Raw genomic sequence first — 14,481 nt, 5'->3', positions numbered from 1 at the left:
TTAGGATGGAAGTATTTACATGCATAAATATTAGTATTTATTTTACCAGAATTCAAGAAGTACATATGTAAATTAGTGAATAAAACACAATTTTGATGAAGTGACAAGGTTGGATTTATGCAGACATACTTTATCGCTTTATTTGGACCTGTGATAGACGCAAATTTTTATAATTTTAACTTGTTTTGATTGACCAACACTTCTATCCTGCATTCACAACTAAGCCAATCAAAACACTCCAAAATTATAGATTTGAGTATTTAGCATGTGCCAATGGCAAACCCTTGAATCAGTAAACCCTCAATTTGGCGCATTGGCATATTCGTTTTATAACACTTTTTACCCTAATACTACTCCATTCATTTCCCACAAAAATTATGACGCTGCACCGGTGAACCCGATGGTGTTGATTCAATCGGTCTTTAGACTGAAAAGGGGAAAATAAATAAATAAACAGTTCAGTTGTGTAATTGATGACTAGTTGGTATACTATTCCTAGTTCCTTCTTTGGTTGCATTACTATGTAAGAATTAAGAACTAAACTCAAATTAGCAACAAATGTTGACTAATAATTCAGAACAAAAACCTAGACAAACGGCCCCGGTACTTCATAATGTTTCCGATTTGGCAGGTGTATTTATATTCTGTATGAGCTCGGGTCAGCTTGAGTTTCCCTGTATCGCTGGAGAAGATACGTCTCACATTCAACGGGCGGATACCTAGCCAATGAGAAAAAATTATGTTATTAACTCATACATAGTAATAAACAATGTAATAAGTTCTAAAGGATTCTGTTCAGGTTCTAATTCAGAACATGTATACATTTCTGAATTGCATTCGCCTATCACATATTTTCTTTTATCGTAGGAACAGATAATGTGTTCCAAAAGAACTCTAACATGCCCCCGATATGTAATTTCAGTTTGGATACTTGTTCTTACTTGGGAGGGTTTTCTTCTGACTGACAAGTTGGCAAACATTCGACTAGACAATCCTCCCTTGGCTCCGCAAAAAATGCAATCTGCAAACAAGAACACAGAGATCAAGCAATGTTAAAAAACTGAGAGAAATATGTAGAAATGTATGTATGAAAGCAGTGTGCCAGCGCGTTAAGAAAATGAAAAACTAATTATTAGGCCATGATGCAATTGGCAATCAGAGCAAACATAGCAAGGAAACATTTGAAATCTTGTCATCCGGCAAGTTTTTGATAATTATATAGAGAGCGAATCTTGGAAATCTTCCGATGTGAACAGACCCGTGATATACTATTTACTTACGAGTTAGTGAGCAGTGTTAAACAAGCATCTATAGGATAGCTTTTAAATTCCAGAAATTTCATACAAACTCATGAAAGTACTTACAGAATATCGGTCTTGAGTAGTCCGTAAAACACGGTGTAATGTCGACCTGCATATATTATATATAAACAAACAGATATTAAGAAGGTTTAGCTCTAATGTTGTTGAGAAAGGACCCATATATAAACAAACAGAGATTAAGAAGGTTTAGCTCTAATGTTTTTGAGAATGGACCAAGAAATGGATACTGTCCAGCTAGGTATATCAAATTAAATTTTTTCCCCGTCTCATTCCACTCCTTCCAACCAAACACAACCTTTATGAGTATGCAAGAACCAAATAACAGGATCAATTATGATGGTTTTATAACTTTCTCGTAAAATTTCAGCTCCAGTTATAAAACAATCAATGTAAATTATTCTAGGATTAGTATGAACTCCTTTATTCATTTGATTTTCGCCACGAGAACTAGGTAAAAACTGTACCCGCACGTCCGCACCATGCCCCATCATAGGCTTACAGTGGAATGGGTTCCATTTTCCCCGCCCCATAGCGAAGCCTAAGCTTATCAGGATCAGAAAATCTAACTAGGGTGGTAAATGTATCACACTCGATTAAATTTATATACAATTTCTTATTTATAAAAAAATTGTATTCAAACTATTATAAAATGCAATTTTCAACTTGCAAAAGTGTAAGAGGGTAAATTGATTCTCAGCATTTCATTATTATACCAAAAAAGTTAAATTAAAACAATTAAGATAGAAAAGAAAACCTATTCAATTTTGAGAACAAGAGCCAACAGAAAATTGGTGCTAGCTATCCATTTATAATATTTAAATTAAGTATAGTATATCTGGTTGGTCTTTGAAGAATTAATTAGTTTTCAGTGAAAATCTGTGCCTTGATTGATGTTTCATGGTCTTGTTGGTTTTGACAAAAACTTTCTCAAAATGGGCATTTGGTCTAGTGGTATGATTCTCGCTTAGGGTGCGAGAGGTCCCGAGTTCAATTCTCGGAATGCCCCATTTCTAATTGTTTTAGTTTACATTTTCCATAATTGCAAATTTTCACATAAAATTTATATCTAGATCCAAAATCACTCATTTTCTACTTCCCAAAAGGAACAGTGAGTTGGATACCAGTTAAGTCGAAATTTGAAGTTACCTGAATACATTGTTGCTCCATCTCTCAAGCATATCACCAATATTTACTATGAATGCCCTGGAATATTCAGCCAGTGACAAACAAACAATAAGATAGCAGAGTATGCAATACTTAGCATTCTGAAACAACATTTCCCCAACAGTGCAACTGTGAAAATTTATAAGATCGTAAGACTCACCCTTTTAATGGTGCCACATATTCCCAAACCTTCGGTTCAGCATCCTTATTTTTACATATCTAGAACGGGTATATGTATGTTAACAAAGCAAAGGAAAAGAGTAGGGCCAGATAGCAAAAAAAAGCGCTAGGGCTGAGTAACTTAAATTAAGCTTTATTCATACTTGTAGAGCAAGGACATCATCTGTTGTCAGGAGGGTGATAAAACCAAAATCAGTATGAGCACCAGCTCCATATATTCCCTTGATGGAATCAGAGACATGACCTAAGATTGAAGAATATATATATCAAGAACAATCATATCTAATTCTGTTCCTCAACTGGGATACATCCAATAACAAGTGCTTAACCTTCATAATGTAGCAGGCGCAAAATTCCAGTTGGATCACCTAGCATTATGGGCTGATCAAAGAAATCACTCCTTAAATCGAGTGCTAAGGATATGAGCCTTCCTACTGCCCTTGCTACTGCTCTATATGAACATAGAAAGAATGTATCTCAAGTTAACACGAATTTTTTTAAATCAATCGTAATATCTAGTAGAAAACTGTACATTGCATTTAACGTAATTGGCTACTGATGATATGCAAAGTGTTCTTGACAAGCACTGTTGCCTAATGCAACTTGTTTCTTTTTAATGGCATACAAGAAACAATTGTATGTATCAACTAAATATATTGTAATACCTTGAAGACTCCACTATGTTTAACAGAGACTTTATAATGTCAGTAAACCCTGTATACTAAATCTAAAAGGTGCTACTCTTTCTTGAATAGGAAACAGCATGAAAATACTTGAATTAATGGTCCAAAAAATCTAGTTCATAATCAAAGATTAGTTACGATATATTCAAAACTATATAAGAGAATTTTTAACTTCCAACTTCTATCTTGTAGAGCTGATAACAACTTACAGCACTTCTAGATGGTATCTTTCCATTGTTTCTCTCCATCCAGGTAAAGTATCTGTCAATCATGGACCAAAAAAGTCCCCAGATGTTACTTAAATCTAAACAGTAAAGCCTGCACTATAAGTAAAAGAGCCCATACCAACTTCAAATCTAAAGCTTTAAGATAAATCTCATACACATGACCAGCGTTATTTTCAAAAGTTACCTGCAGCAGGCCACACATTTGGACCAATAAACTTCTTTTGTGCTCTAGGATCATCTCCAGGTACTTCCACACCCTTGTAATAACCCTCTTTGTAGTCTCCTGTATTAGGAAAAAATGTATGATATATTTACAAAGCATTAATTCTGTAGTAATGCAAACAGAATTTTATTGTCACATGCTAATTTTTTGGATCAGTAAAAGACCATTAGCTTTTACAGGACAACGCATAAACTTTGCATAACTCAACACTGCATATATGCAATCTTGCCAACTGCATTTATTCTTCTGGGCTAGTTTTCGGAAATCCTATCAAGGAAATATGTGACGCTAATTCCGCAAACCGATCACGCTTACAAAAATTATCTTAATCAAACTCTTTTTAGTTCTTCACACTTAATGCCAGAGTTTGATTCAACAAGATATGCAAGTAAAAGTATAACACCAGTCATATTGTTAATAGCGTAGTGGCAGGTAATCTTCCCCTCTTTTCCCATCAACAAGCATGGGTTCAAATCACTTCCATATCACCATATACATCAATTATAATGCATTAACTGTGTTTTACATCGCAAACAAAAATTAGAACAGGAGGTACAAAAACAAACCATTAATTTGATTGACAGGATCAAGATATTCATCAAGAATAGGAGTGTAACCGCGATGCTTCTCATTCTTAATAACCTTCATCTTTTCCTCAATCGGAAGGTCAAAAAATTTCTTGCTTTGTGCAAAAACCTCATCCATAAATTCTTGGCTGATTCCATGATTGACAACATAAAAAAACCCACAATCCATGCAAGCCTAATAACCAAGAACCAATCAAAAACTTATATACTCACTCTTAATTCCTCTAAAGTTCACTAATTTACTAATCAATCAACTAAAGGGTATACATAAATCACATCAAAACCAAAAAAAGAACAAATTAGATTAATCTTTTTATGCAAAACCATAATTTCAAGAATTACAAAACAACAATAAAGTTACTCACTTTCATGAATATTATAATGTTGAAGCATCTAAAGATCACCAAAGTGGGCAATAACTTAAAAAAGAATGACAAAATTCAGCATATATATATAAACACACACATGAAAATATGTAAGTATAATTAAGGGGTACCTGTTTGAGCAAAGAAACAGAGGTTTGAATATCAGGGCTAGAAAGATCAATACAATTGAGTTTAGCAGATGCTTCTTCAACTGAGCTCACCATTTTTGTTATTTAAAATATCTTTTGTGGCGGAGCTTCTTCAACCTTGGTGTTTGAACAGTTTCCAGTTACACAAAACACCGTCATATCGTAATCTTTTGTTTTTTTTATTAAATTATTTTTTAAAATATTAGAATTTAAAATATTTAACAATTTCCGTCAAAAAATATTTAAGAATTGACAGATCGAATTTAATATAGAAACTCATTTAAATTTTAATATACTTTTTATAATAAAGTTATGTATAATCGGTGGCGGATCCCGTTTTAAATATAAGGGGGATCGCAAAAAAAAATCACTTTTTCAACACATATTCACATATACGTAAAATTACGATTAATCATATATTAGAATATTGTATTATTTACTAGATCATCAGCCTACAGAATTATTCGCGAACGAATTTGAACTCGGCTCGATTCGATTCATTTATTAAAAACTCATATTTATTAGAAAACGAGTTCGACCCGAACATTTGACATATTTTACTCGAGTTCGGCTCGAAATAGGCGCGAGCTCAGCTCGAAAAAAAATCAAAAATATAATTTTATATATTGAATTATTGCGGATATTTTCGACTGAAAATTCTCTCTTAATTATTACACTTGCAATGGTTAAAATTACTGACAATTTTACCGACATATAAATCCAGAAATATTCATTTTTTTATATTTTTAATCGTATTTTAAACGAAAGGTGACCTTTAAGTGATTTGAACTTCATATCAACTTGATGGAGTTAATACGGAGTTGATTTTGATAACTTAAGAGAGATATTGTGAACGTAAATCTTTATTACAATTAACATAGAATAATAATACATGTGTGAATTTATATAAAAAATTAATATAATCTAAATATCGGAAATATCCTAATATATATATATATAATATAATAATTATATCAATATATATTCTAACAGATTTCATGTCTACCCTGCCTATCAGACATGAATCTACATAATTCTTTCTCAATTTTTGAGAAGGTAAAATTAGTTCAAGTTATAAAATTTTGAAAATCAAACTTATAAAATTATCCAAATATATAATGAATTTTAAATATATATATTTAACTAATTTAAAAATATAACTAAACGGAGGGTTGCTGGAGCATATACAGGAAAGAAAATAAACTACAACGAACTCTTGTTAATACAAATCACTTATTTTCAACTATATACTAATATCCCATTCATTTCTTGCTGAGTTGTAATTTGTAAAGCAAATTAATAATAAAACTCAATCTAAGAGTCATGTATAAAGATATTATTAAATAATAATGAGTAAATTTTATGTTTTAAATTATTTGGAGGCAATTTATCATATTATTTTTAACAAAAAATTTAATTTTATTAAAGTTACTCTTATTTGTTACTCCTATATTAGTTTAATTATCTTTGATACTCTAAATTTCCAATTACTATGTAAATTACAAAACCACAAAGGTCTATAGATCTTAGAACGCTACCATATAGCTTAATTTCCAATTACTGTAAATTACAAAACCACAAAGGTCTATAGATCATTTCAGTTTGCGGAAACTTTGTCAATTTGCCTTAATTTGGTTTGGATTTAACTCGAAAACTTTGTCAATTTTTAATATATGGTGGCTAAATTTTACGTATGCAGCGATATACTTGCATGACAGACGGGCAATAAAAATATAAAATCAGAAAATCTCAAATTAAAGAAAATATATATAATGTTTTTATAATTTAATCACGGTATAAATTTTGGGTCATAAATTAGTTGATCGAGTGGAGCCGAACTTTTAATAAGCTGATTTAATTTTTTCAATGATTCGAATAGAGCCGACTTTTCATATCACTCAAAAATATGTTCGATCACGAGTTTGTTAACAAACTGAGCCGCACTCAAATTTTTATCAAACAAAAACGAGTCGAACCGCATTCAAACCTTGAACGAACAACACGTGAATATTAAAAATTTAACATTAACTCACTTGGACCAACTTATTATTAATTTTGGCACAACTTAAAACTCTATTCTCAAAGAATTCATGAATACATGTAATATTAGGAATATTACAAAAGGATTATTATACATTAAAGTTTTTGTTTCAAATTTTAATGATCTTATTTAAAACACAACAGTTTCGTACTGATTTCGAATCATATATATTAAATAATCAGTTCATATCGAGTTTTAAACAAATTAAATGGAAACGAGCCTTTTTGAATCGAGTTCGAGCTTGCTCGGTCTGGTTCATTTACACCTCATTACAATTGAACAAATGAATCCCCGTAATTTACATCACTAGCATAATTTAATGAAAAACATTCAAATATGTAAATGCTGACTAGTGTAAGTGTGCAAATTTGACTTGCCTTTAAAATTTAGAAAAGTAAAAGAGTAATGATAGAATTAATAAATTTTCTCTGTGTAAATTATAAGTGGAGTTGTTGGAACCAAATAAAATGTTATTTTAGTTGTATCTTAGGAGTAATCAACTTTTTTGTGAGGTTTTTCTAGTTATGAAAGAATTTGAAACTACCACTTTGTTGGCATCGTGTGAAATAAGCAACAAGTAGCTTATTTTTTTAAAACAACATATTTTTATTTTTTAATACAATTATCTCCTATATAAATATAACATCAGATCTTATATTAAAAATAAAAGATGAGATACTCATTTTCCGAGAAAGTATATTAATATGCATAAATGTACTTTTCTGAAAATAAGTTAATTATTTCTCGAAATAAAAACTGTTAAATATTGTTTTCTATAAAGATTAATACTAACATTCTTAAAAGAAAATTGAGCTACAGAAGTTGAGTTTCAAACAGTAGTGATGTGCAGTATTCTATATCCCTCTCATTTGTTTACACTTTTTTTTGGAAATATCTCATTTAATTGTTTATATTTCGAAATTTTTCAAAATTAGTAAAATCTTTTAAAATTTTAAAATAATATACCTATTTTATATATATAATATTAATTTCTTATTATTTTATTTATTTTTTTAATTTTTAAACACTAATTTATCATTTTTTTTAAATTTCATGCTAACTCAAATATAAATATTTGGGAGGGATGGAACGTGTAGTTAGGCTGCTCCCCCTCATCTAAGTGGTCTGTCAAACAGTACGAATCTGCTGCACCTTCCTAATCCTCCTGATTGTGCTGAAGTTCATTTAAATTATAAAGAATATATGTACTAAACTCCATTAAACATTAAGTCAACAAAAAGAACATTAATATAAACAAAAATGGCACCTGCAAATGCAATCAACATCTATAGTAATTGACCCGACACTTAATGGTCAAGCACAAGAAATCAGTTAAATAAAACACCTAAATATTTAATTACATAGCTAGCCACCAGTAGAGACCCTAATTAGCAGTCCTTGCAAATGTACAATTTCAGGTCACGGCCGGAAACTACAGACCGGCAAAGAGGGCACGAACTATACAAAGAAAGCCACTTTGCAATACAATCAACATGGTATATATGGCCGCATGGGATTATTTTACCCTCGCCGCCATAACTCCCACTAGAGTTGAACCCCTCCATGCACACTGTACAAACATTTGTCGAATTTTCATCTTCATCATCGTTAATTGGTAGCGTAGGCATCATCGTTATCATCGTGTATAGATCCTCACTTTCTTCTGTCTCCGATGAATCCGAAATTTTTATTTCGGATGAGGAAATTGGATGGTTCCAGTATTCACTCATATCGAAAGCCATGTCCATATCGAAAATATTATCCATTATATATAAGAAAATAAAGAAAATGGGTATGTGTGTAATATCTATTAACACAGAGAATCAAGAAAAGAAAGAGAGAGCGGATGAATGTTGAGAAAGAGGATGCATAGTATAAATAGGGATGTTTTTGGAATTGTGAGGGAATTTTAGTTTAGTAAGAGATGGCGCCTAGCAGCTGTTTTCTAATAAACAAAATTACACTCTTTGCTCACAGCATGGATGCGTTAGCAGGTTCCAACAGGTTGGTGCAATTTTGTATTGTAATGTGCCTCACGAAAAAGCATTCAATTTTGGTTGATTTGTCATCTTAGTGCGCCCACGTGAAATACATACTTTGGGCTTTACAACGACTTATCCAAATAAAATATGAGTAATGCTACAGATATAAAAAATAAAAAATGGTATTAAAAATTATTATAAAATGATGTGTCATGGGTGATGTGATACTTTAAAATGATTTAATTAGTATTTTTGATGTAAATGCAGAAAATCCATTTTTATTTAGTCAATAAAAATTTGATAGACATTTTATAATTTTTTTGGGAACCAATTTGGTGTCCTTAACATTTTCCAGTAAAATATACGCACAATGGCACAACTTGTTAGTTTTTTAATTTAACTGTTTTCATAGCATGTTTTCTATTTTTAGGTTTAAAAATAAAAGTTTGTCATTTTTTATAAAATAAGTCATTTATGTTCAAATACATAATATTTGTGAAATATATAAACTACAGTTTATATATAAATTATTGTTGTAATATAGTGATTGTCATGCATGTGGTCAATGAATCAAATAGTAGGGCTATGATTTATAGGAGTAGAATTTGTGTATGCATTTAATGTTCTTGGCTTCTTGCAAATTCACATTGGCTATAAATAGCCACACTCGGTAATGAAGAAAGATGCACCCGAGCTTTCTTTCTATGCTCAGCTTCTTACCTCCTTCTGTTAAATTTAGTAGCTCTCTGGTTGTTCTTTTATAGCTAGGATATTACAATACGTTATCAGCACGAAGCCCTGCCGGAACTGAGAAGGTATAATTTTATTTAAATGTACATATATATGAGTAGACGTGGTTACACCCTCTACTAATATTTTAACTACATATGGCCGGAGCACCGCCTATTTACGGTACCATATAATTTTGGGTAATACCGAAATATAGTGGGAACCTTGATTTATAAATTGCCTGCCTATCGGATAATAATTCTTTTGTGCCTAACTAACTTATGCAGGATTTTCCACTTAAATATATTATTGGTTGGAGATAACCTGTATACGCAGACGTCCGTATGGCGGGTGAAAATCCATTTGTCATTTTATATATAGATCTATTTATAATATCGATGATAATAATGATGTACACATTTATTATTGCTTACTTGTTAACGCACCAGATTCAGTAGGATTGTATGTAATATTTATATTGAAAATTTAAGTTAATAATTTTGGTGTTAAATTCAGATTAAAATGACAAATCTTACAAACTTGTCGTTCGTTGCATTGGACATTTCTGGGGAGAATTATCTATCGTGGGTACAAGATGTAAAGTTGCATTTGGGTTCAAAGAAATTAGGCAACACAATAAAGGCAGAAAACACATCCACAATTGAAGAAAATTTTACCTCTATTATTTTCCTTCGACACCACATGCATGAAGATCTAAAATCTGAGTACCTAGAAGTCGAGGATCCCTTTATTTTATGGGAAAATCTAAAGGATAGGTTCGATCATCAGAAACTAGTTTATCTACCTGCAGCTGAAAATGATTGGGCTAATCTAAGGGTTCAAGATTTTAAGAGTGTTCGGGCATATAGCTCAGCACTATTCAAAATAAGTTCTAGGCTCATTATGTGTGGTGAGATTGTTACTGAGAAAAGAAAGATCGACAAAACATTATCCACTTTTCATCCCAATAATATCAACTTAGCCGACATGTACAGGGAGCGCAAGTTTACCAAGTTTGGGGATCTCCTTTCAACCCTCCTTGTTGCCGAGTAGAATCATGAATTGGTGATTAAGAATCATCAATCCCGTCCAACGGGATCTGCCCCTTTACCAGAAGTAAATAACACGACATTCCAGCAGAATGTACGTGGAAAAGGGCATAGAGGTGGACGAGGCCATGGTCGCTACCGTGGACGAGGCCGTGGTCGTGGGCATTTTCGTCCTTATTATAGCTTTGGTCACCAGAAGTGGCAACCTGAAACACAGAGCAAAAGAAAGGCACCACAAGGAGGGAAAACTAACAATTTATGTCACAAGTGTGGAATGGAAGGGCATTGGTCACGTAATTGTTATATCCCACAACATCTTGTTGATTTATATCAGTCATCTAAAAGATCAAAAGGGAAAATGGTGGAAACCAATTTCGCCAACAACTTAGATGATTCTCTTATAATATCAACCGGGGGAATAAGCGTTAATGGTCCTAATGAGACTAACGAAACTCCCATGTGGGAGGCTGAGGATTAGTTTTCATAAAATTATTAGTAACCGGAGGAATGAGCATTAATGGTCCGAATTACTATAGTTACTAGTGCGTACTGTGTGCTTTATTTTATCTATGTAATGTGTTATGTTCTTATCAAATAAATCATGTTTCTTAATTATATACAGAATGGATTCTGAAGATATATGCATTGCTGATTGTGGTACAACTCATACGATTCTACAAAATAAAAAATACTTTACCCATATAACCAAAACTGAAGCTCAAGTTGGAACGATTTCTGGCGTATCTAATATAATCGAAGGTTTTGGAAAAGCTAGTTTCGTCTTACCTAATGGTACACACATACATATTCCAAATGCATTATTTTCTAGTAAGTCCACTAGAAATCTTCTTAGTTTTAAGGATATCAGATTTAACAATTTTCACATCGAAACCACTTCTGAGGCTGGTAAAGAATATCTCCTTATTACTTCTGCTAATTCTAGCAACAAAAAAATCTTAGAAAAGTTTCAGTCACTTTCCTCAGGATTATATATGATGAAAATCAGAACCATTGAGTCACACAATGTCATTGCTTCCAAAATCATTTACCCTTTGGCATGAAAGATTAGGTCATCCTAGAGTCTCTATGATGCGTCGTATTATAGAGAATTCTACCGGACATCCTCTTAGAGATCTTAAAATTCTTTCTAAAAATGACCTTCCATGTTCGGCATGTTCTTTAGGAAAATTGATTACTCCGCCATCTCCTACTAAAGTTAAGCTTGAAAGTCCAAGTTTTCTAGAAATGATACAGGGCGACATATGTGGACCGATCCACCCATCATCTGGTCCATTTAGGTACTTCATGGTACTAATAGATGCCTCAACTAGATGGTCTCATGTTTGTCTTCTCTCAACTCGTAATGATGCTTTTGCAAAATTACTTGCCCAGATAATCAAGTTGCGAGCTCAATTCCCAGACCATTGTATTAAGTCAATTCGTTTAGATAATGCCGGTGAGTTCACATCTGCAACCTTTGTTGACTATTGCATGTCTGTAGGAATTTCAGTTGAGCACCCAGTTCCTCATGTACATACACAAAATGGGTTAGCCGAGTCCTTTATCAAAAGACTTCAACTTATTGCAAGACCGTTGTTATTGAAAGCCAAATTACCTACATCTATTTGGGGTCATGCAATACTTCATGCTGCTAATCTTATAAGGATTAGACCAACTGCCTATAATCAACATTCTCCACTACAGATGGTACTTGGTCAAATCCCTAATATTTCTCATTTCAAAATCTTCGGAAGTGCTGTATATGTACCGATTGCTCCACCACAGAGATCGAAGATGGGAGCTCAAAGAAGAATAGGTATCTATGTTGGTTTTGATTCAACATCTATAATTAGATATCTTGAACCACTAACTGGAGACTTATTTACTGCACGATACGCAGATTGTCATTTTGACGAATCTTTGTTTCCTCCCTTAGGGGGAGATAAACATGTGAATAAGATTAATCCTGACATAACATGGAATGCATCGGGGTTACATTTTCTAGATCCACGTACCGGTAAATGCGAACTTGAAGTTAAAAGAATCATACATATGCAAAATATTGCAAACCAAATGCCTGACGCATTTAACGATTCTAGAAATGTAATTAAATCTCATATACCTGCAGTAAATACTCCAGCTAGAGTAGATATACCAATTCAAAAATCAAGTACAAATGAATTGGTTACAGATTCAAAGCCACGCCTGAAGCGTGGTAGACCGGTCGGTGCGAAAGATGTTGCACCAAGAAAAAGAAAGACAAAGAAAATTGCCCCTGAAGTGGCACATGCTCCAGAAGAAGCAAATACCCTCGAAGTGGTATTATCTCCTGAAGAGATTCCCGTCCCTGAAGATTCGGGATTAAACAATCATGAAATTTCAATAAATTATGTGCATGATATGAAATTATGGGATCGAAGTAAAGCCATAATCGATGATGTATTTGTGTATTCAGCGGCATTGGATGTCGACATAAATTCTGATCCTGAACCACAAAGTGTGGATGAATGCCGTCAAAGAAAAGACTGGCTAAAATGGAAAGACGCAATTCAAACAGAATTAAATTCATTGCGCAAAAGAGAAGTATTTGGACCTGTTGTCCAAACACCAATCGGTGTGAACCCTGTTGGGAATAAATGGGTATTCATAAGAAAAAGAAATGAAAAGAATGAAATTGTGAGATATAAAGCCCGACTTGTAGCACAAGGGTTTTCTCAAAGGCCTGGCATTGATTATCATGAGACATACTCGCCAGTAATGGATGGAATTACTTTTCGTTTTATATTAGGTATGTCATCTAAAGAAAAATTAGAAACACGTCTTATGGACGTTGTTACTGCATACCTATATGGATCACTTGATAGTGATATTTTTATGAAAATCCCAGAAGGATTAAAAATGGATGAGTTCAAGAAACCTCGTCATATATACTCCATTAAACTTCAACGATCATTGTATGGATTGAAACAATCTGGTCGTATGTGGTATAACAGACTTAGTCGTTATTTACAAAAGAATGGGTATATTAGTAATCAAATTTGTCCATGTGTTTTTATCAAAAAATCACAATTTGGTTTTGTGATTATTGCTGTATATGTGGATGATTTAAACCTTGTAGGAACAGCTACAGAGGTTGATGAAGCTGTCATATATCTAAAGACAGAGTTTGAAATGAAAGATCTTGGGAAGACAAAATATTGTCTTGGTATACAAGTCGAGCACTTGTCATCAGAAATTTTCCTCCACCAATCTACATATACAGAAAAGGTTTTGAGCAGATTTTACATGGATAAATCTCATCCGTTGACTACTCCAATGGTGGTTAGATCTTTAGAACCAGATAAAGATCCATTTCGACCACGAGAAGATGATGAAAAAGTTCTTGGTCCTGAAATCCCATATCTTGGAGCAAATTGGTGCACTTATGTATCTTGCGAATAATACAAGGCCAGATATTGCCTTTGCTGTCAATTTATTGGCTAGATTTAGCTCTGCTCCGATGGCCAGACATTGGAATGGGATCAAGCATATATTTCGTTATCTTCGTGGAACCGTTGATTTTGGGTTATTCTTTCCAGAAAACTCGACATCTCAGTTGATTGGATATGCAGACGCTGGATATCTGTCAGATCCTCATTTTGGAAAATCACAAACTGGATATGTATTCACATATTGCGGTACAGCCATTTCATGGAAATCCACGAAGCAAACTACAGTGGCAACCTCAACAAATCACTCAGAACTAATTGCAATTCACGAAGCCAGTAGAGAATGTGTTTG

The 14,481-nt window shown here is 33.0% G+C and overlaps 2 protein-coding genes and 1 non-coding gene across 4 annotated transcripts; 2 read left to right on the top strand and 1 right to left on the bottom strand.

Annotated features, from left to right (window-relative positions):
- Positions 1–406: 406 nt before the first annotated feature.
- Positions 407–5,046, bottom strand: LOC141693918 (azadirone synthase LFS-like). Of its 2 annotated transcripts, XM_074499105.1 has the most exons (11): positions 4,883–5,046; positions 4,366–4,561; positions 3,761–3,859; positions 3,559–3,610; positions 2,996–3,117; positions 2,810–2,910; positions 2,647–2,705; positions 2,469–2,525; positions 1,365–1,410; positions 942–1,021; positions 407–719 (listed from the first exon to the last, which is right to left on the bottom strand). In XM_074499105.1, exons 1-11 carry the CDS (start codon positions 4,973–4,975, stop codon positions 638–640), a joined length of 987 nt encoding a protein of 328 aa, XP_074355206.1. In that variant the 5' UTR covers positions 4,976–5,046; the 3' UTR covers positions 407–637. The 2 variants fall into 2 exon arrangements, with proteins under 2 accessions (XP_074355206.1, XP_074355207.1); XM_074499106.1 differs by lacking the exon at positions 4,366–4,561 and having other exon boundaries at positions 4,883–5,013.
- Positions 2,257–2,328, top strand: TRNAP-AGG (transfer RNA proline (anticodon AGG)). The gene has a single exon. It is a non-coding gene; the product is annotated as a tRNA-Pro (tRNA).
- A 4,247-nt stretch (positions 5,047–9,293) lies between the features above and the next one.
- On the top strand, positions 9,294–10,705 carry LOC141691436 (uncharacterized). Its single transcript, XM_074496175.1, has 3 exons — positions 9,294–9,305; positions 9,688–9,738; positions 10,169–10,705. The coding sequence occupies exons 1-3, from the start codon at positions 9,294–9,296 to the stop codon at positions 10,703–10,705; spliced, it is 600 nt and encodes a 199-aa protein (XP_074352276.1).
- The last annotated feature ends 3,776 nt before the right edge of the window (positions 10,706–14,481 follow it).

This window comes from Apium graveolens, chromosome 10, assembly GCF_009905375.1.
Source record: "Apium graveolens cultivar Ventura chromosome 10, ASM990537v1, whole genome shotgun sequence".
In the NCBI taxonomy this organism is placed as follows: domain Eukaryota; kingdom Viridiplantae; phylum Streptophyta; class Magnoliopsida; order Apiales; family Apiaceae; genus Apium; species Apium graveolens.
The sequence above is the reverse complement of the archived record's forward strand: the minus strand, read 5'-3'. Positions and strand labels throughout refer to the sequence as shown.

What these genes read in the sequence shown, in the direction of transcription:
- LOC141693918 (XM_074499105.1), bottom strand. Translation starts at nt 4,975, where the DNA reads ATGGTGAGCTCAGTTGAAGAAGCATCTGCTAAACTCAATTGTATTGAT. An exon ending in TATGTGGCACCATTAAAAGG is followed by an intron (nt 2,526 to 2,646) that starts GTGAGTCTTACG and finishes TGAATATTCCAG; the next exon opens with GGCATTCATAGTAAATATTG. An exon ending in TGGAGCAACAATGTATTCAG is followed by an intron (nt 1,411 to 2,468) that starts GTAACTTCAAAT and finishes TAATATATGCAG; the next exon opens with GTCGACATTACACCGTGTTT.
- LOC141691436 (XM_074496175.1), top strand. An exon ending in GCCCTGCCGGAACTGAGAAG is followed by an intron (nt 9,739 to 10,168) that starts GTATAATTTTAT and finishes TGTTAAATTCAG; the next exon opens with ATTAAAATGACAAATCTTAC.